Consider the following 21,004-nt stretch of genomic DNA (forward strand, 5'->3'; position numbering starts at 1 on the left):
ATCTTCAGCCCAAATCCCAAGGGCTTTCCCTCAGCTACCACCAGGGGATGGAAGCAGTAGGAGACAGGGATACATGTCATGGGAGGTGCTGAGTGGAAAGAGATCCCACAAAATTGAGTCCAACTCCTTCCCTTTCCTGGGACACCCCAAAATCCCACCCTGGGCACCCCTGGGAGCGTTGCTCCATCAGCCTCAGGAATGTGCCCATTCCCTGGGGAGCTGTTCCAGTGCCTGACACAAGGACACAATTCCAGGCCTCCCAGTGCCCCTAGAGCAGCCAGACATCCAGCCAGAGGATTCCCACCACCTGATTTATCAGCTGGTGTTTGATAAGAAGCCAGGCTGGATGCCCACCATTCCAGCACCACTGGAGCTCCCGGCGTGACCTCACACTGGCTGCTCCCTCCAAGAGAGCAGGTGGTTCCTCAAATCCAGGCACGGAGCCCAGGAATCCAGGCTGCTGGAATGTCAGGCTAAGGGATGAGCTCACGCTGCAGCTTTGCTCCTCTGCTTGGTTCTCATTTTTAAATAAAAAGGTGCAGGGCTGGAGGAAACGGGGACATCTGGGGACTGCACACAGGGCAGGGGAGAGAAGAAACCTGGGAGAGGTTAGGGGTGCTCCTGGATCCCTGGAAGTGTCCCAGGCCAGGTTGGACACTAGGGCTTGGAGCACCCTGGGACAGTGGGAGGTGTCCCTGCCCATGGCAGGGTGGAATGGGATGGGATTTAAGGTCTCTTCCCACCCAAACGATTCCATGGTTCCATCACGGAGCAGGGATGGAAGGGAACTGTGTTCCTGAGGGGATCATTCCATTATTAAGTGTCTCTACCAGGGATAATAAGAGAAAAATGAACACATTGGAGGGAGACTTCCCATTCCCAGCTGGCTGGGGTCCAGCAGGATCCCACAATAACCACAGATGGATCCCAACACAGGGAAAACACACAAACAAAGCACTTCCCATGGGACAAGCAGTAGCAGAGTCATGGAGTGGGGCTTGTGTTGGATGGGACCTTAAATCCATCCCATTCCTTGGGAGGCTCCCACTCCCAGCTGAACCATGGAATGATTTGGGTTGGATCTTAAAGCCCATCCCATTCCACCCCATCCATGGGCTGGGACACCTCCCACTGCCCCAGATGGATCCAATCTGGCCTTGGGCACTGCCAGGGATCCAGGGGCAGCCCCAGCAAATCTGGGAATTCCAGCCCAGCCCCTGCCCACCCTCCCAGCCAGCAATTCCTTCCCAAGATCCCACCTAAGCCTGACCTTGCCTGTCTTAACCCCACTGATGGGGTTCAAGGAGTTGATGCTGAAATTCAAACCCACCAAGTCTGCATAAAGCAAAGCAGAAAATTTTGGGGGGAGAAGAGTGGAACCCCCCTGTCCCCATCCCTTGGACACCCAGGTGCCTCAGCCCAGGTGGGTTCCCACCTGCCTCGGTCCAAACATCCCTCAGAGCTCAGGCTGGCACTTGCAGAGGATCAGGATTTGTAACTCACTGGACAGAAGGAGAGGCTGGGAGGAGGGAGCTCTCATCACTGAGCACGCTCCCTCCCTGGAGCCCAGAGTGAAATTCCTCAAGTGCTGGATGCAGATTTTCCTTGGAAGGCGGCCACGAGCGCTGATCTGGCTTCTAGGAGAGATCAGCGTGGCCAGGGACTGCAGGCACCTCAGGGACCAGCACAAAACCCTCCCCTGGCACCAATGTCCTCACAACAAACCCATGGAAGCCAAAAATTGAAACACTTCCAGCTGTGGGGAAAACAGGGAATGATTCCACGTGCGGGACTGGGAATGACCTGAGAGCACCTGGAGATCTCCAGTGGTGTTTGGACATTCAGGGGTGTTTGATGAAGATCCAGAGGAGATCATTATTTCAAATTTCAGCAAGGGACTAAATTTATTTTACATTTCCAAAATACTGCACTGTGTGCAAGAGCAATGTTTAAACTGGAAGGGGGAAAAGCAAATATTCCCTCCTTGTAAAACCTGAAATATTTGAGTCTCACTCCTGCAGGAGGACTTGAGATGGGGGTGGGTTTCCTTTATGACTTCATTAAGGGTATTTATGGATTTAGAATTGTCCCAGAATAAGACAACAAGCCCCATTTTACATTTCTGCCTGCTTAAAATAGTGATTTTGATTTTCTGGGCTCAACTCTTCCTCTTTTCCAGACAAGGATGGAATTCTTCCTGATTTCATTGGGCACGAGGGGAAAACCAGGATTTTGATGTACAAAACTTGAGTCTGCTCTCTGAACAAGGACAAACTCTGATGCCTTTAAACAGTGACATCTTTTTAGGGTTTATTTCCCACTACAAGGATCTGCACCAAGGCACAAACCAAGTCACCACATTTTCCTGTCACTTAATATTTTTATTAATTTTGGTCACTCCCATAATCATCTCCCATTACAGCGAAAATTTTCTCGGATTTACAAATGTTCTGCAACAGCTCCTACTGAAACATGTTGGGAAGGGAAATCTCTTTAATTTCCCTACTTTGGTGAATTTTTGCCCAGTCATTTCTCCTCCTGCCTTCCCCCAGCTGGGTCATTCAATTTAAACTAACATTGCGATGACATTTCACAGAATCATGGAATGGTTTGAGTTGGAAGGCACCTTAAATCTCATCCCACTCCCTCCCCTGCCATGGACAGGGACACCTTCCACTATCCCAGCCTCAATGTCCAACCTGGCTTTGGACACTTCCAGGGATCAGGGACAGCCACAGCTGCTCTGGGAGGCCTTGGGCTCCATCTCAGTTCCTCCCCACCCTCACAGAGAGCAATTCCTTCCCAATATCCCACTTAATCTACCCTGCTTCAGTTTAATTTCATGGCTTAAAAGAGAAAGAATGCCAAGTCCAACAAGAGAAATGTCAAGACAAGTCAAAGAACAATGAAAGACCCTTCATCCATGACCTTCCCACCTTTCTCTGTTCCCAGCTGGAGCTGCAGTCCAACAAGAAGTGCTGGGAGCATTCAAAGGAGGTCTGGTGGCCACAGAGAGCCTTGTTTGGATGGGGTCTGGTGACACATCCCAAAATGCCACCAGGTCGGGTCATGGACAGCAGCAGGGAGGGGGAACTGCCTCATCTTCCCATGCCACTGGATAAGTCAGGGATGGGTCAGCTCTTCTCCATTATCTGGACAACAACTTGATTTTCCCCTCATCAGTCATCATCCATTACCCAGGAGATCCAGGACTTCCCATCCTGTATCTCCCCTTTCTCCTTGTATAATCACAGAATCCTGGAACAGTTTGGGTGGGAAGGGACCTCAAAGCCACCCAGTGCCATCCCTTCCATGTGCCACAGTCCCATTGTCCCAGGATCCTTCAATCTGCTCCTTGTCCAACCTGGCCTTGAGATTTGGAGGTGCTGCTGTTTTTAAATGCAAGAACAAAACTTGGGAGCAAGAACAATGTTCTTAAATGCAAGAACAAAACTCCTGGAACAAAGACGAAACCTCCGTGTCCAAGGACACGCATTGGACAGAGGAGGAAGGACCAAGGAGGCTCCTGCTCCTTCTCCTCCTCCTCACCCGAGCTGGGTCCCTTAGGCTGCATTTTGTACTCATGAACTACATGAACATTTCACTGGCTTGACCTCGCTGAGACATTTCCAGGCTTTTCACTCTTCCAAGAGCTTCAGGTTCCCTCTCCAAAATCCCCACATTCACGGCCTGGAGCTTGGAAAAGGCCCAGGGCCTCCACATTCCCTCACACTCAGGAGGCCGCGGCTGCACTGAGCGCCGCAGTCCATAAAGCGCCAAGGAGCTAATGAAGATAAAAGTGTCAACACAGCCTGGTGATAACGCACACCTCTCCCATGGAGCTGCTGGGACCATTCTTGCAAACAAATTTGGCAGTTCCTGGCGGGCCCGGGCCCAGAAAGTGGCGTCTTGATGTTATTAAAGTTAACACAAGTGTCGTGGGATGACAGATGGCTCCCCGCACATCAATTGGATTCTGAGGAGTTCTCAAACCCTGGCGGGTTGAAAGCAGCTCCAGCACGAATCAGAGGCAGGGGCAAGATCATCGATACAAGGGATTATGCAGATTTAAGAAATACCCTCGGCACCCGTAAGTTTTCAGAATGCAAACTACGTCAACCCCGCGAACAAGAGGCACTGCATCATGATGGCAGCAGGGACAAAGCCAGGGGGGTTTAACAGACAAAAAAAGATTGTTTTAATAGGAGAGAAGCATCAGTCATTGAGTCTTACTTCATTCAGACTTTCCCTCCAACCCATCCATCTTCAGTGCCAAGAGATGACAGGACCACCTCACTTTTCCCCCCAGCCTAGTGTATCAATAATGCCCATTTCTCCCCAAACAAATGACTCCCCAGAATGGCCCTTTTCCCAAAATTGGCTGCCAAGCCTCACAAAGGCCTCAGTACCTGCTATGGTCAACTTGGCTCCAACGGGGCCCCCTCCAGAGGTGGCCATCGATGGGCGGAGCCTTCCCCAACCATATTCCCCAAGAGCCACTTTTGTCATTGCTGGCCGGACAGGGGGGTGGCCAAGGGACACAGAGAGGGGACACAGAGAGGGGACACAGACGGGCACGGACACAGGGGAATGCAAATTCCTCCGCCCTCGCAAACGCCTCCGTGGGCCTTCTCTGGGAACAAAGGTCCCTGAGGCGGGCGGGCTCTGCATCACTGCTCTCTCTGTTCCCAGCACCTGCTCGGCACCGGCCGCGGTCCCTTCGCCAAGGAGCCAAGGGCAGCACAATGGCCCCGTTGGCCAGGGTCAGGCCTGGCTTTCTTCCTCGCCCCCTTCCACCAGCCCTTTTCACCTCCACCATCTCCAGGAGCACTCGGCGAGGAGGTGGCTTCGAGAGCAGGAGGAGGAGGGGGGAAATATAGGTCTCTGGCGTAAATCACTGACGCCGTTTCCCCTCCTCTCCCTTCCCTTAAGACCTGATGGTCTTCAGTCACACATCTTAAAAGCAAAACAAAAAACAAAAACACAAAGACTTACTTGTCTCAAGTCGATGAAGGCCAACTGCAGCGTGTCCCCTTGGAACCCAGGCACTGGGCCGGATCTGGCAAACTCTGTGGGAAAGAAAAGAGGATAAAAAGCGCCTTTAACTAACCATGGACAGGGAGATTGGCAGACGGATGACAGGGAAGACAAGAGAGGCTGGGGGAGAGGAGGACCGCGCTTCTAAGGAGTCATGTCTCCCTCCCTTCAGCGTCTTTGTTCGCCCTTCAAAATTCGTGTCATCAAAACACCATTAATTCCACCGTCCTGACAGCAAGGAAACTGTACTAATTCGACCTGAAATTTATTCCCATGAGCCGCACTGGGCTTCAGAGTATTTGTTTTGTGAACGGACAAACAACTCGCCCAGAAGAAAGGGGGGGATGGGGGTGGAAAAGTTTTTCCTCTCAACACAATAAAATCTTCAGCTGTGAAACTCTTTTCAGTTCCGAAAGCTATTTATATTTTAGGGCGCTGAAGGAATTTTCTAATTTCACGCCTGTCACCAGGCTCCATGAGCATTCATCAAAAAAATATGCCCGGCCGCGTCATTAATTATCAGGCAGCAGATTATTTGCATGATCTGGTGATGGCGCCTCTTGGTCAGCCCAAATGCGGAGACCCGCGGCCGTTGGGTGGCATTTTTATTTCTGGTGGATGAAGACATCTGACAACTGAATAACGTTGGCTTCTAAAGCGAAGAGAATATTTCCAAGGCCACATTTATCTCCTTCCAGCCTAATCTGGCCAAAATTTCATACTTTGGTTGTTCATTTTTCTCCTAATCCATTCTTTAAGCTGAACCTAAAACCGCTGAAGGGGCTTGAATTGATCCATCTTAGAGGACCTTGGTTCTTCCGTGGCATTTAGCAGCTTTTCCTTGGGAATGCTCGTGAAGCTGACGCCTGCACGCATCCCAGGGTGTCTTTTGAGGTTGGTTCTGCCCAACTTCACTTCATTTTCACCCTCTGCAGTTACAGCTTCATCTCCTCCCTCCTCGCAACCTCTCGGCGCTGAGCGGACCTGAGTTGTGAGGCCACAACTCAACGCCACCAAAGGTTTGAGGGGCAGCACCTGCCTGGGGTTGAGTTGTGTGGCTCCTGCACGCACTGGAGGTGCTGGAAGAATGAAATGTTTTCTTGGGATGAAGCCAGGTGTGATGGCAAAAAGGGAGAAATTAGGGAAAATATTCACCAAATACAGATTTTTCAGTTGCATGGTCCATTATCGCCCATCTATCCCAGTTTTCACCCTACAGGGTCCCTCCAACAGCTCCTAAAGCTCCACAGAGATGAGGATTAGGGATGACTGGGCAATATGGAAGGAGGATTTTGCCTTTTGTCTCCATGACTAACCAGAGGCACCAATGGACAAAGCGATTTCATGTCAGGTGGTCTTTGCCTTGAACACTTGTCCGCTCAAAAGTTTTCCCATTTCCAAGCCAGGGCCACAAAAATCAGAAACATAAATCATCACGCTCCCATTTCCAAAGCTTTCCTAAAGCAGTCCAATCACGGAGCAGCCCTTTGGCTCTAACAAGAAGAGATTAATGAGTGAAACACCAGGACTCAGTCCTGTCCCTCAACCGCCTCATTTCGGGAAGCAAAGCAAGGTTATTAATCAGCTCCCTTGCTCCACCTTCCATTAAAACCTTGGGATGGAGAACATCCTTCAAGCCAGACACAGGCACCTCCAGGGGCACAGGGGACACTTCTCAGACTCTGCTTTTTAATAGTCTCAGATGCCAGAAGAGCTTTGAGATTGAAATCATCGCTCATCTTTGCAGTGATCACTCAAGTGACAACCGCTGCAGGACAGGAGCGAACACGGCTGGGAAATCATTGCTTTTGTCTGAAGTTATGACTCAAAGGGAGTGATAAACAAATAAAAACAGAAATTATGGACTTGACTGTTCATGTTTGGATTTTGGATAGAAAAGGCACAAACCAAAGTCAGAGGGAACAATCCATGGTCGTGCCTTTGGAGTTTTGCACAGGATGGGAGTGGGATGAACATGAAGTTCTTCTCTTTCCCTGGGAGGGTGTGAGGCCCTGGCACAGGGTGCCCAGAGCAGCTGTGGCTGCCCCTGGATCCCTGGAAGAGTCCAGGCTAGGTTGGACTTGGGGACTTGGAGCACCCTGGGACAGTGGAAGGTGTCCCTGCCCATGGCAGAACATGGGATTGGATGATCTTGAAGGTCCCTCCATCCCAAACCATTCCATGATTCCCTGAGATCAGAGCTACTCAGCTCCAGCCAATTCCACTGACCAATCCCGCAATAGTCCTGGTGCAAAGAGCCCAAAGTGACTTCACATGTGTCCCTCAAAAACTGTTTTAATTAATCCTAACTGCAAAGGCATTTTAATGTAGTTTGCTGTAAAATTTGACTGCAGCCTGCCCGAGCCAGCAGGGAGGGAGGATCAACCAAACCCTCTGACTCTGATCTGCAAGGGATAAATCATCTTTACACATTCCCTCTACACCCCACTGTCCCATCTGGAACAATTATCCCGAAAGCCATATCAATCCTAAAACACTTTGGGAAAGCACAATACCTGAGAAACTAAAAATGTTTGGAAGCGAGAAATGGTGCTTGAGCACCTTCTCAAGAGGTGAAACTCCTCTGGGTGGCTCAGGGTTGGAGACATCCCTGGGCTGAGGAACCCAACCACAATGTCCTACCCTCCAAGGATGGGGTAACCTCATGTTCCTGATTACATTTGGAGAAATCCTGGAAAAGAAAGCCTGGAAGGACTGCGAGGAAAACGAGTTTCTATTTTGGATCAAGGGCCTCACAGCTGTTCAGCATCTATTTAGGAGCACACATGGAGTTGGGAAATTTAAGATCTTCCCCAAAGCATGAACTTCAAATCCTCATGAGAAAATGCCTATGATTGTGAATGTTCTCACAAGGCTGGTGAATTTATCACCGCTGTCGGCTGCTTGTGAGAAACCCAAGGCAGATTCTACTCCAAGTCAGATTTCATCCCAAGGCAGATTTTATCCCAAGACAGACTTCATCCTAAGAGAGATTTCATCTCAAGACAGATTTCATCCCAAGACAGATTTCATCCCAGGACACAGCTGCTCATTAGCAGCTCACCTTTAGCTGTCTTTGCCTATTGTCTCTTCCCACGTTTCCCAGCCCATGGACAGGATGGAACTGGATGGCCTTTAAGGTGTTTTCCATCCTGAACTGGATGGCTTTCAAGGTTTTTTCCATCCCAAACCTATCAGTGATTCCTAAGGAACCTACTGGAGGAAGGCAGGGAGAGTATGGAGTGACGCTGCCCTTCAAAACTTAGGACAGTCATCCATTGAGCCAACACTGATTTAAGCTGCAATCTTCACCAAAATACTGAATTAATAATGCTCTGGAAGCTTCTAGAGAAAGGTGACCCTGCCCATGGCTGGAACAAGATGGTGTTGAAGGTCCCTTCCATCCCAAGCCAATCTAAGGAATTCCCAAGGAAGCTACTGGATGAAGCCAGGAGAGTTATGGAGTGACACTTGAAAATTTAGGATGGTGACACACTGAGCCAACACAATTTACAGCAATTCTCATCAAAAGATTCATCAACACTGAATTAACAAAGCTCTGGAACCTTCTAGCAAGAGGTGTCCCTGCCCATGGCTGGAATGAGATGCCTTTAAGGTCCTTTCCAGCCCAAATCCTACAATTCTGGGATTCTATGATTGACATCCAAGAGGTGAAATGACATCCAAGCTGATATTCCCCGTGTCCCAGCAGAAATTATGTAGGAGCTGATAATCTTTGTGTCCAAGGAGAAATTATGTAAAAGCTGATATTCTCTGTGTCAAAGAAGAAATGATATAGGAGCTGATATTTTTCATATCCCAGAAGAAAGGAGAGCAGGAATTCGGCCCAGACACTCAGAAAAGCTGCAGAGGAATGAATGCAATGTTTCCCCTGGGCTGCTGGAGAAGGAGCTGCACCTCCTGTAATCGCAGGTCACACTTTACATACCAATGCCACCAACCCATTCTGAAGGAGGAATGAACAAAGTCTCGGAGCAAAAAAGGGCAAACAAAGAGGAGAGCGGGGCTTTAGAGGACAGACACAGCCAGTTCTTCTTGGGTTTAATCTCCTCAAGCAGATTTCAGGATAATTTCCTCGGAACAACCGAGCGCAGTGTTGGCCTCAGTACTGTCGGATTCGTTCATTGTTCTGTCTTCACGACCAAGGCAAGTGGCAAACATAGCAAGCAACCTACAGAGCAGCCCCTTGAGCAGAAAATCACCGGAGAATAGAGCAGATCAGTATGCGGCTGTTTGTACAAAGCATTTAGCCAGGCTAAAGGTTTGAGGGGTTTGTGTTCAGGCCAAAAAAGTAATGTCTTTGCAAGGTCTACAGGCCTGGGCCACCCAGGGCAGGTCACAGGGGGACTCCAACCTCTCTTCCAAAACATTTCACTGATGAAAGAATCAAGGAACAGGAACCGTTAAGCCCTTTACAATGGACAAAGAATAAAGAGTTCAAAGGCACGGCAGAAAAGAGACATCCACTGTAAATTAATTAATTACAGACAACGGGGGCATCTCCCTGTGCCCCTGGCGCGGCTGCGCGCGCGGGGACGGGGCCTTGCATGGATTGAGAGGTAAAAATGGACCCAGACGTGACTTCATCCCTCAAAAATATCAACTGAGGGCAAGATCTCCTCTGAATTACATGGGATTTGTGATAGCACCTCCGGGATGGAGGCTGAAGCAGCTCCCAGGGAAGGGAACATGGACCAATCTGCTCGTGGCCACGGATAACATCTGGGCATTCGACCATTGAGGAATCAGGATTCCTCAAGGAAGGATGGAGATCTTGAAGTCATCTTCCTTAGATAAAGCCTTGGAAGGCTGTCCTAGAAAAGCCAAGTAATGGGATCTCCTTGGACAAAGCCTTGGAAAGCCATCCTGGAAAGGCCAGGTGATGGGAACCCCTTGGACAAAGCCTTGGAAAGCCATCCTGGAAAGGCCAGGTGATGGGAACCCCTTGGATAAAGCCTTGGAAAGCCATCCTGGAAAGGCCAGGTGACAGGAACCACTTGGATAAAACCTTGACAGCCATCCTAGAAAGGTCAAGTGATGGGACCTCCTTGGATAAAGCCCTGGAAGGCCATCCTAGAAAGGTCAAGTGATGGGACCTCCTGTTCCGTATCCCCAGGAACAAAGTGACACCTTGAGGACACTGAGGCTGAAGAACAAATCCATGGATTCTGGAGAAGCTCACAGGTGGGAAAAAGTGAAAAATGCTGGGGAGGAATGGAGGCAAGAGGAACAGAGAGAAGATCCCAGTTCCCACCCTGAGCTTCTTCTTCACCCAATTTCCACACTGAGCTTCTCCTTCTCCCACAGCATTCCCACACAACCCTGCTCTGAAGCTGTTCCCCATTACAGCCCGAGCTCTCAGAGCTCATTCCCATCTGGGTAATTTCAGAGAGCTGTGGGAAGAGGGAGGAGTCACCCAAAACACTCTGAACTGGGTTAGATTAAAGAGAAACTTCTCCCCCTCGCCATCAAACATTCCTCTGATGGAACAAAGATGGGCCTGGGGTGCTGTCACTGCAGAGGAAGGAGTGGTCCCCGTCCTGGGACACTGGCAGGGCTGAGGAGCACCCACAGCCCCAGGGAGGGACTCCCCAGGGGCTGACCACGAGATGTTTTCCAAGTTAAAGAGAGGGAAACTCTTTAGAAGGATGTTGGAGATGCATGCCAAGAAATTTGGAACAGAATCCATAGGACTGGCTAAAGAGTTGAGTCAGGGAACTCCACAGGTTCTCCAGCCCCTTCCCAGCTCCCTCAGGGATTCTGCAGCCCCTTCCCAGCTCCCTCAGGGATTCTCCAGACCTTTCCCAGCTCTGTTCCCTGCCCTGGACATGCTCCAGCCCCTCAGGGTCTCTCCTGTTGGGATGTGCCCAAATCTGACCCCAGGATCTGAGGCACATTGAGAGATCAGCACCTGAGGGGTGGACATTCCTCTCCTGATCCTTTCTTCTTAAACCTTCTCATCTCTCCACTGCAACATTCCCATTTTTTTCCCCAAATCCAGGTTTTTCCTTGTGCACTGCCACAGGACAGACACCAGTCAGGGACATCCTAACTCCAGCACCACAAACTCCAATCCCTGATGGATCACAAGTTGGAAGAACACCTGGGAGTCCTTGGGATCATGCCGAGGGAGAGGATGACTCCAGCATCATGGTCAAACCCCGGCAGTTCCCCCAAATCCCAGGATTTCCACGTGAGAAATTCCCACCAGCTGGATAAGGCAGCCAAGGAGGAGATGGGGAAGGGCTGTGCCAGGATCCATGTGGGCATATTTTGGGACAATCTGTTGGGATGGAGAATTCCTCACTCCAGCAGAGACATCTGGGTCTGTGCCTGGCTGATCCCCAGGAGAGGGCCTGACTAAAAATAGGGTGTTTAATGTAATCTGAAATATAAATTTTTAGGGCTCTTTTAATTTCCCATAAAGCAGCAGTTAAAAGAGTTTGGAGATTATGGAATTGCTCATTTTATGGTCTGAGGATTGTAAAAACCCCTCAGCCACTGCTGGAACCTGTTATGGAGATTGGAAACACTTCCTAGGAGTGAGAACAGCCCCGTTTCTTTGGGATTTTTCAGCTGACATCCCCAAATCTGGATTGTTCCATTTGATTCTCACTACGTCTGAGGTAGAGGGGAGATGGAAAAATTATGCATTTATCAAATTATGTTTTTATATATATGGATTTTATATATATTTATATTTATATGGAAATAAAAAATTATATATAAATTTATAATTATATTTATATATTTTATATATGAAATAATATATATAAATAAAATAAATACATATATGTGTGTGTATATATATATATAGGGATTTATCAGTTCAAAAAGAGCAGAGCGGGGCATGTAGGCATTTAAAAATCCCATTGCATTGTTAAATCTTGGATTATGGATGCATCCTGGGAGACAAAAAAAGTCTAAAAAAATGAAATTTCTTTTCTGAAAAAAGGAAATTTCCAGGTTCCAAAAAATCTTTGGGATTTTTTTTCCCCTCTCCAGACTTGTTTTTTTTGCTTCTTTTTAACCCAGAAGTGTCTCCTAAATAAGAGAAGATGTGTCCCACTGAGTCTTTCCAGGCAGTCCATTTAAGCTGTGCCTTAGTCCAGGTTTAAAAGGGGGTGAGAGAACCTCACCATCCCAACTCCTGCCCTCCAACACATCCCAAATCCACCTCCAGCCCTTCCCTGGAGCCACTGGTGCCATCCAAGCACTCAAATCCATGGAAAGCTGCTCCCAAACACCTTGGGAACCACTTTCCTGCTGGGAACACCTGAGGATGCTCTCCCTGACCCCTCAGCACCCTGCATCTCCTCCAGGACTGGTCCAGCTGGATACTCTGTGGTCTCACCAGGATAAACCATGGAAAACAGCTCAGATTTTCCACAGGTTTCTCCCATCACAAGCAACCCAAAAGAATTTTTACAATGTGGCTGCTCTGCTATTTTTTCCTCTTTCACACCAAAAATGCTGCTGATTATGGGATATCCACGTGGGGGAAACATGGAATACCTGGCTCTTGGGGTCTGTTTACTGTTTCTCCTTAGTCCTACAACAGCTTCCTTTTGGAGGATCAAATTAATAAACTATGCCTAATATACAATAAAATAATTTCCTTCATTCACCTCACCTCTCTTTTAACCAGATTATTTTTTCAGCATTCACAAACAAAACCTTAATAAATCCCAGCATCAAAACTCTGCAGCCCCATTCCCTCATCATGGCACTCACTGGAAGTGCTCCAAACAGACATAAAATCCTATTTTAATGTGTAAGTGCAAGATGAAACTGCTGGATTGGGAAAGGCTTGGGAATTTGGAGGGAGGAAGAGGATGAAGGCAGAGGCACAAACTGGTGCTGGGAGGATGTTGACATTCACACCTGTGCTTTCAGGTACAAAAAAGATTAAAAAATCACCAAAAAAAACAGGAATAAATCCCAACCTTGCAAACTGAAACTTATTTTCTGAATACACTCCTTCCCTCTTGGAAATGGCTCATCCCAAAATTCAAACCTAGATGGATTTCTGCTCCAAAATAACAAAATTACAGTGACTCCCAGGTTCAGCAGAGCCACCAGACGGACCTGTGGGGATGAGGGGCACGGATTTGCTGCTGGAAAAGGAGAAGGATTTTGTCTGTTCAGGGCTGACAGTGATGGATGGGGAGGATCCATCTCCAGCACCAAAACTCTGCAGCCCCATTCCCTCACCATGGCACTCACTGGAAGTGCTCCAAACAGACATAAAATCCTACTTTAATGTGTAAGTGCAAGATGAAACTGCTGGATTGGGAAAGGTTTGGGAATCTGGGGGGAGGAAGAGTACGGAGGCAGAGGCACAAACTGGTACTGTGAGGATGCTGAGATTCACACCTGTGCTTTCAGGTACAAAAAAGATTAAAAAATCACCAAAAAAAACAGGAATAAACCCCAACCTTGCAAACTGAAACTTATTTTCTGAATACACTCCTTCCCTCTTGGAAATGGCTCATCCCAAAATTCAAACCTTGATGGATTTCTGCTCCAAAATAACCAAATTACAGTGACTCCCAGAGCCACCAGACGGACCTGTGGGGATGAGGGGCACGGATTTGCTGCTGGAAAAGGAGAAGGATTGTGTCCGTTCAGGGCTGACAGTGATGGATGGGGAGGATCCAGCTCCAGCATCCATCTCCATTCCCTGCTCCAGTGGCACCTTGGGATGGGGACAGGTCCCTGACCCTGCTGCTGCCAGGTTGGCGTCACCTGCTCCGGGATGTCTGAGTGCTCCTGGCTCGGGCTCCACAAACAACAGGAATTTAAGGAATTGTGCTTTCCAACCTGCTCTGAAATCCCATCCATCTTCCTTGGCAGCAGCAGCTTTTAGGGAAGAGCTGCTGCTCCATGATCCACGTTATGGATGGGGTGGAAAACTGCTGGGTTTGGAGTGTTTGGAACCAAAAAATCCAGGGAATTATTAGGGATGACAAACGATTCCCATTATTCCCAGTTGTCCCTCAGCAGACACCCATGGGAGCACAGCTGAGGGACACAAATGAGAGTCAGGAATTCGGGGATTGAGGCAGCACCAGGAGGAAAATCAGGCATTGTTCTGTGAGTTATGGCGCAGCTGCAGGATCTGGGAGGGAATCATTAAATTGGGATCCTTCTCCCAGGCTGGTCAGCTGAGGGCTGAAAAATGGCAAGTGGATGTTAAAAAAGGGAAAAACCCATGTTGGAAACAGCAAAATTCCTGCTGGGGGGTTGTTGCCAGCAGTGAACTTAATCTCAGTGTTGATGGGGGCAGCTGAAGTAAAATCTGGTCAGGAAAATGTTGGATAAAGGTTGGAAGAACTTGGCTTGGTAATGGGAAGTGCCAGGGATGGTGAAACCGACAGCTGATGTCACTGAGTCACTCCCTTGGAGATCTGGAAGTGTCCAAGGCCAGCCAGGATGGGGCTTGGAGCACGCTGGGATAGTGGGAATTGCCCCTGGATGGGCTCTAAGGTCGCTTTCCACCCAAAGCATTCCAGGATTTTGTGATAACACAAGACATCCCAATCTCCACCTCAACCAGGAAAGCAAAAATGTGGGTATTTTTGGGGGGGAAAAAGTCCCTAAAAATCCCTAAAATCAAAGATCACCTGGGGGATTCTTTAGGAACTCTATCAAGCTCTGGGTTCTCAACCACCACGGTCATAAAGCCATCCCAAGATGAATCCTAACAAATCCACCCCAGGATGAATCCCAAGAAACCCATCCCATGAAGAATCACAACAAATCCCTCCCAGAATGAATCCCAACAAATTCCTCGCAGAATGAATCCCAAAAAAATCCATCCCAGGTTGAGTCCCAACAAACCCATTCCAGCATGAATCCCAACAAATCCATCCCATGATGAGTCCCAACAAACCCATCCCAGGAAGAATGCCAACAAGCCCGTCCCCCTCAGAGGGAAAAGGATCCTGGGCAGGGCTGTGTTAGCTCTGCCTTACTTTAATTCCAAAACCAGGATTAAAAAGAGCATTTTGTCTGCTTTGGGCTCTGGTTTTTAACCATTTCACTGAGCAGGAAAAGCAGCAACTTGAGGGCAACCAGAGAATTCCAGCCCCAATTCAGGTGGGTGCCTGAAGACCCAAAAGGGGCAGGTTTGGGAGCAGAGCCCTGGGGGTGGCACCACGATGCTCCTGCCCTGTGGAGCTGCTGTCACTTTGTCACAGGACACCTCATCACCATCCCTCTGACCTGGCACAGGGCTCACTTCAAGGGCACCTCAACACCCCTCTGACCTGGCACAGAGCTCATTCCAAGGACACTTCATCTCCATCACTCTGACCTGGCACAGGGGTCGCCTCAAGGACACCTCATCTCCACCACTCTGACTTGGCACAGAGCTCACTTCAAGGACAAAACTCCCTGCAGAGAGCACAAGGGGCTGAGGCTGGGAGAGGACCAGAACTGGTGAAGAACCTCAACTTCTTCAGATGCTCCAAGCCCCATCCAATCCTGCCTTGGACACTCCCAGGGATGGGGCAGCCCCAGATTCTCAGAACGAGTCATAAACTGATTTTTTATTTATGCACTCCAATCCCTCCTGGTTTTAAAATACTCCATCCCAAAAAGTAGGGATGGTTTGGAGAGCATCAAGGCAGCATTGAAGAGGAAAAGGAGGAATAAAACTTGGATCTCTTGGAGTCCTGTGTGCTGCAGATGCTCTGGGTGAGCTCTGTGGGCACCACCACTCCCAGACCTTGGCATGGCCACACCCCTGACCTGGGACCCCAAACACCAAGGGGCACAGCAGTACTGTAGGATTTTACCCCAAATTTGGGATGCTGCTTTGGGGTTACTCCTCTGGAGGTTGAGGGAAGGGACTCTGTGTGCACCATGGTCATTTGATGAGAGGTTCCATTTGATTCCTAATCTGCCCTATTCTATTTAATTCCTAATCTACCCTATTCCATTTGATTCCTGATCTACCCTATTCCTTCTGATTCCTAATCTATCCCATTCTTTTGATTCTTAATGTATCCTATTTCTTTTGATTCCTAACCTACCCTGGCATTTATTTTGCCAGTTTAAATAACTATAACTATAACTAGAACTAGAACTAGAACTATAACTATAAGTATAACTATAAATATAACTATAAATATAACTATAACTATAAATAGAAATAGAAATAGAAATAGAAATATATAGATGTAGTTGCAGATAGATATAGATATAGATATAGATATAGATATAGATATAGATATAGGTATAGATATAGATATAGATATAGATATAGATATAGATATAGATATGAATGTAAATGTAAATATAATAAGAAATAGAAATAGAAATATCATTTTAATAGAAATACGTTAATGTCACACATAATTTAATGTAATGCACTAATACTTCTTTTTGATTTATACCCTGTAGTAACTTTAATAAAACCTTTTCTTCATTTTCTCCTGTCTGGTCAATAAATAACTAATTTTATAAACAGAGCTGACCCACCACCCTTAAAACTCATGGGCCCAAGTCCCATTCCAGGTGTGGGCCACCTCGATTTAGATGTTCCCCAAACCCCTGAGCCTGAGGCAGAGCAGGGATTCGCCCTGGATTTGTGACCAAGCCAAGGACAGGGACAGGGCTGGCTGGGCTCTTACGTTCGCACTCCTCCACGTCCAGGTTGAACTGGTGCAGGGCCCCCAGCGTCAGCTGCCTCACCTCGGCCTCCAGCAGCAGCTGCAGCAGCGACGTCGAGAGGTGCTTGCAGGCCGACATGCAGGCTGTCTGGGCCACCTTCCCCTGCAGGACAAACGGACACTTGTCAGCGACACCAGAGCAAAAGCCACTGCAGGACTTCTGCAGAGCAGCCAAAATTCCTCAGTAAAGCCATCAGTGCAGAACTTCTGCAGCCCAGCCCCAACCTCCTCAGTTAAAGCCACCAGAGAACTTCTCCAGAGCAGCCAAGCTTCCTCAGTTAAAGCCATCAGTGCAAAACTTCTACAGAGCAGCCAAACTTCATCAGTAAAGCCATCGCAGAACTTCTGCAGCCCAGCCCCAACCTCCTCAGTTAAAGCCACCAGAGAACTTTTCCAGAGCAGACAAACTTCTTCAGTTAAAGCCACCAGCACAGAACTTCTGCAGCCCAGCCCAAATATCCTTAGTAAAGCCACCAGAGAACTTCTCCAGCCCAGTCCAGATCTCCTCAGTAAAGCCACCAGAGAACTCCTCCAGAGCAGCCAAACTTCCTCAGTAAATCCACTATACAACTTCTCCAGTCCAGCCCAAATTTCCTCAGTAAAGCCACCACAGAACTTCTCCAGCTTAGTCAAATCCCCTCAGTTAAATCCACCAGAGAACTTCTCCAGAGCAGCCAAACTTCCTCTGTTAAAGCCACCAGCACAGAACTTCTGCAGAGCAGCGAAAATTCCTCAGTAAAGACACCAGAGAGCTTCTCCAGCTCAGTCAAACCTCCTCAGTTAAAGCACCACAGAATTTCCCAGCTCAGCCAAAACCCCTCAATTACAGCCACCAAAGAACTTCTCCAGCTCAAACCTCCTCAGTTAAAGCCACCAAAGACCTTCTCCAACCCAGCCAAAACTCCTCAGTAAAGCCACCAGAGAACTCCAGCCCAGCCCAAATCTCCTTAGTAAATCCACAACAGAACTTCTCCAGAGCAGTCAAACATCCTCAGTAAAGCCACCACAGAACTTCTCCAGAGCAGCCAAATCTCCTCAGTTAAAGCCACCAGAGAACTTCTCCAGCTCAGTCAAACCTCCTCAGTTAAAGCACAACAGAACTTCTCCAGCTCAGCCAGAACTCCTCAGCTGAATCCACCTGAGAACTTCTCCAGCCTCCTCAGTGTGTCCCATCTGTGATGGGATGTTCTCACACACTCAAGGTCACATCCACCCTCTCCCAGAGGAATTCCCTCTGGAAGTGCCCATGGCTGAGGGAAGGGTTAGGCCTTGTTGGGTGCAGCTGGGAAAAGCTCAGATCCAGGAGAGCTCCAGGGTGCTCAGAGCTCAAAATGTTCTTGTCACATCCTAACACGGGCAAGACGGCATTCCATTGATTATCAGGGAATCATGGAATGTTTGGGATGAAAGTGACCCTAAAGCCCATCTCATTCCATGGCAGGGACACCTCCCACTGTCCCAGGTTGCTCCAAGCCCCAGTGTCCAACCTGGCCTTGGACATTCCCACCCACAACCTGACCCTCTCTACGGCAGGTAGAGGGTCTGCACCAGGAATTAACCCCATAAAAATGGGGAAATCCTTTGGGATCAGAGCAGGATTTAGCTCAACCCCTCAGGCTGACACCACAGGGAGCGATCCCGAGGCCTGCACGCGCAACGCCACCAGGGAGGTTTTGGATCATGGTGCTGCCCCGAAAACAGCTCCAGCAGGAGATTATCTCCTCAAACACTCACAAAAGACTCTTAACACGCTTTCCTAGCACCAAGGCGTGGCTTAGGGGCTCTCACCGACTCTCAGGCGCACTTTACAAGCTGTGTTTAAACTGGGATTAAACGCGGAGTTTACGCCGCGTTTCCAGCTCGGCACCGCCGGTTTCGCTACCGCAGCACGGCAACGTTTGATCCCTGTGCTGGGAAGGGCTTTTTTCCCAGCTCTGCAAACTTGGTTTGGATCTTCAGGCCACATCCATCTTCAGCAGGAGGGAAGGATGGGTTTTTTATTTAAAAAAGGAGCCGAGCCGTGCGTTGCAGGGCAGGGTGCTTCATCTCTGGCTCGCCGCCGCTCCCAGGCTCCGGAGCATCCATCACTCACCTCCCAACAAACACCTGCACCAAAATGAAGATGAAGCATGGCAACCATAAAGTTTAGCAGAGCTCTGGGGTTTTTTCTTTGCTTTTCATCATTTGTTTGTGCTTTTCTGACACGCTGGGTTATTTAAAACCCTGCTCGTGCCAATTCCTCATCTCTGAGAGCTGCGGGAAGTACGGCGCTGCCCGGCTGTGATTTTTCTTCATTAATTCCAACAGACACTCGAAGTTTTTGCTGTGGCCGAGGAGTTTTGACAGAATCAGGGAAAGTCCTGAGTTGAGGGACCCGCAGGATCGTGGATCCAAGCCCTGGCCCTGCACAGACCCCCAACAATCCCACACCATCCATGTGAGAGGTATCCAAATGCTTCTGGAGCTCTGGCAGAACCCATTCCCTGGGGAGCCTGCCCAGCACCCTCTGGATGAAGAATCTTTCCCTCAAACTCAACCTGAGCCTCCCCTGGAACAGCTCCAGGCATTCTCCAGGTCCTGTCCCTGTCACAGCTGCCCCTCGGGAGGAGCAAATCCCAATGAGTCTCCCCTGAGCCTGCTCTGCTCCAGCTGGACAGTCCCAGTGCCTGCCCTCAAGCCCTCCATGTGCCATTGGGATGTGCCAGATGGAAGCAGAGGATGTGAAATCAAAGCTCTGCAGCCAAGCCCTGGAACTCTGATGAGGACAGGGGATGGGGCTCCTGACCCTTGCTGGAAGAGCAGCAGAAAATCCCTGGAGTAGCTCACACTTCACATGAGTAGGAATTTACAGAGGGTTGTAACGCTTGGAGAGGCCTTGGAGGTTCTCACTTCCAGGTGAACAACGGAAAGGTTTGTGTTGGATCTTAAATCCCCGGTGGATCCAAGCCCCAATGTCCAGCCTGGCCTTGGGCACTGCCAGGGATCCAGGGGCAGCCACAGCAAATCTGGCAATTCCAGCCCAGCCCCTGCCCACCCTCCCAGCCAGCAATTCCTTGCCAAGATCCCAGCCCAATCTCCCCTTTCCCAGTGGGAGCCATTCCCTGCCTCCTGTCCCTGCAGGCCTTGTCCCCAGTCCCTCTGCAGCTCTCCTGGAGTCCCTTCAAGGACTCTGAGGATTCCCCGGATTTTTCCCTTTTCCAGGGGAACACCCTTCAGAATGAACTCCATGAGCTTCCCCTGTGCTCACCTCTCCAGCCTGCCCAGGTCCCACTGGATGCTCTCCTTTCCCACACCACATGAAGGAAAAGCTCCTGGAAGGTTTTTCTGCCCCTAGTAACCAAAATTTCAGAGGAACAACCCCAAGCAGGGGTCAGATCAACCTGTGGAGGTACCCCAAGGGTGACACACACCTGCCCGTGGCACCAAATTCTGGCCAGGAGAGAGAGAATGAGAAGTGACCCACGAGTGGGTGAAAAGGAGCCAACTGAGATTAAATGTTACATAATTAAGCCCCAAACAGGGAAAATGGGATGGGAAAAGCAATTTCATCATCAGCACCCCGACTCTGAGAGGCTTCCCTGAACAGAAGGGGCACTTCAGGATGTTCCTTATGGGAATGTTACCTCAGGACTTATTACAGAGACGGCAAAGGAGATCCAAACAAGCCCAGAAGCAGCTTCTGGCTCAGCCTTCCCTCCTTCTGCCTTTTCCACACAGGATTAGGCCAAGCTTAAAACTGTTTCAGGGGCAAATGCCCACTGTCCTCACTCTGAACCTGAATCTTCTCAGGCCAGCTGAGAACATGACCTTTAATTTCCATTATCCTTGAGGTTTAGACATCTAAAAGTCTTTTCTTTTAAAAATACCCAGTTCTTCCTCTCACAGAACACATGGATGCCTCACAGTTTAGATCCACTATTATTTGAAGAAAAGCAAAAGTATGTGGAATTATTTTTTTCTGCTTTTTAAGCCTGAATCCCTTTCCCCCCCTTATTTATTATCAGAGAACTCAGAGATGCCACAGGAGTTTCAATCACGGTGTTAAATGCCTGCTCAGAGAACAGAAGGTACCACCAGGGATGAGCAGCAGCTCCTGCCCTGGGCACCGAGATTTAAAACCCTCCCAGAATTTATGGCTTTCACTCCTTATAAATAAGACCCGACTTAATCCTTTCCTGCCTCACCCCTGCGCTCCACGAGTTACAGCAGCTCCTTATAAAGTCAGCCCTGGCTTGTGAACATCAATTTCAGGCCATTTCCCCGGGAAT

The 21,004-nt window shown here is 48.9% G+C and overlaps 1 protein-coding gene across 2 annotated transcripts in view; it reads right to left on the minus strand.

The window, feature by feature from the left end:
- EXOC6B (exocyst complex component 6B) overlaps positions 1–21,004 on the minus strand; it is a 290,272-nt gene that overhangs the window by 62,510 nt on the left and 206,758 nt on the right. For both annotated transcript variants that reach the window (XM_054290746.1, XM_054290738.1), the window contains 2 exons: positions 16,698–16,839; positions 4,996–5,069 (listed from right to left, as the gene is read on the minus strand). In XM_054290746.1, the coding sequence (XP_054146721.1) occupies positions 4,996–5,069; positions 16,698–16,839 (216 nt within the window). The remainder of the gene's footprint in view (positions 1–4,995; positions 5,070–16,697; positions 16,840–21,004) is intronic.

Source organism: Melozone crissalis, unplaced genomic scaffold, assembly GCF_028551555.1.
Source record: "Melozone crissalis strain CALT ecotype California unplaced genomic scaffold, PUWL_Pcris_2 ptg000006l_1, whole genome shotgun sequence".
NCBI classification, from domain to species: domain Eukaryota; kingdom Metazoa; phylum Chordata; class Aves; order Passeriformes; family Passerellidae; genus Melozone; species Melozone crissalis.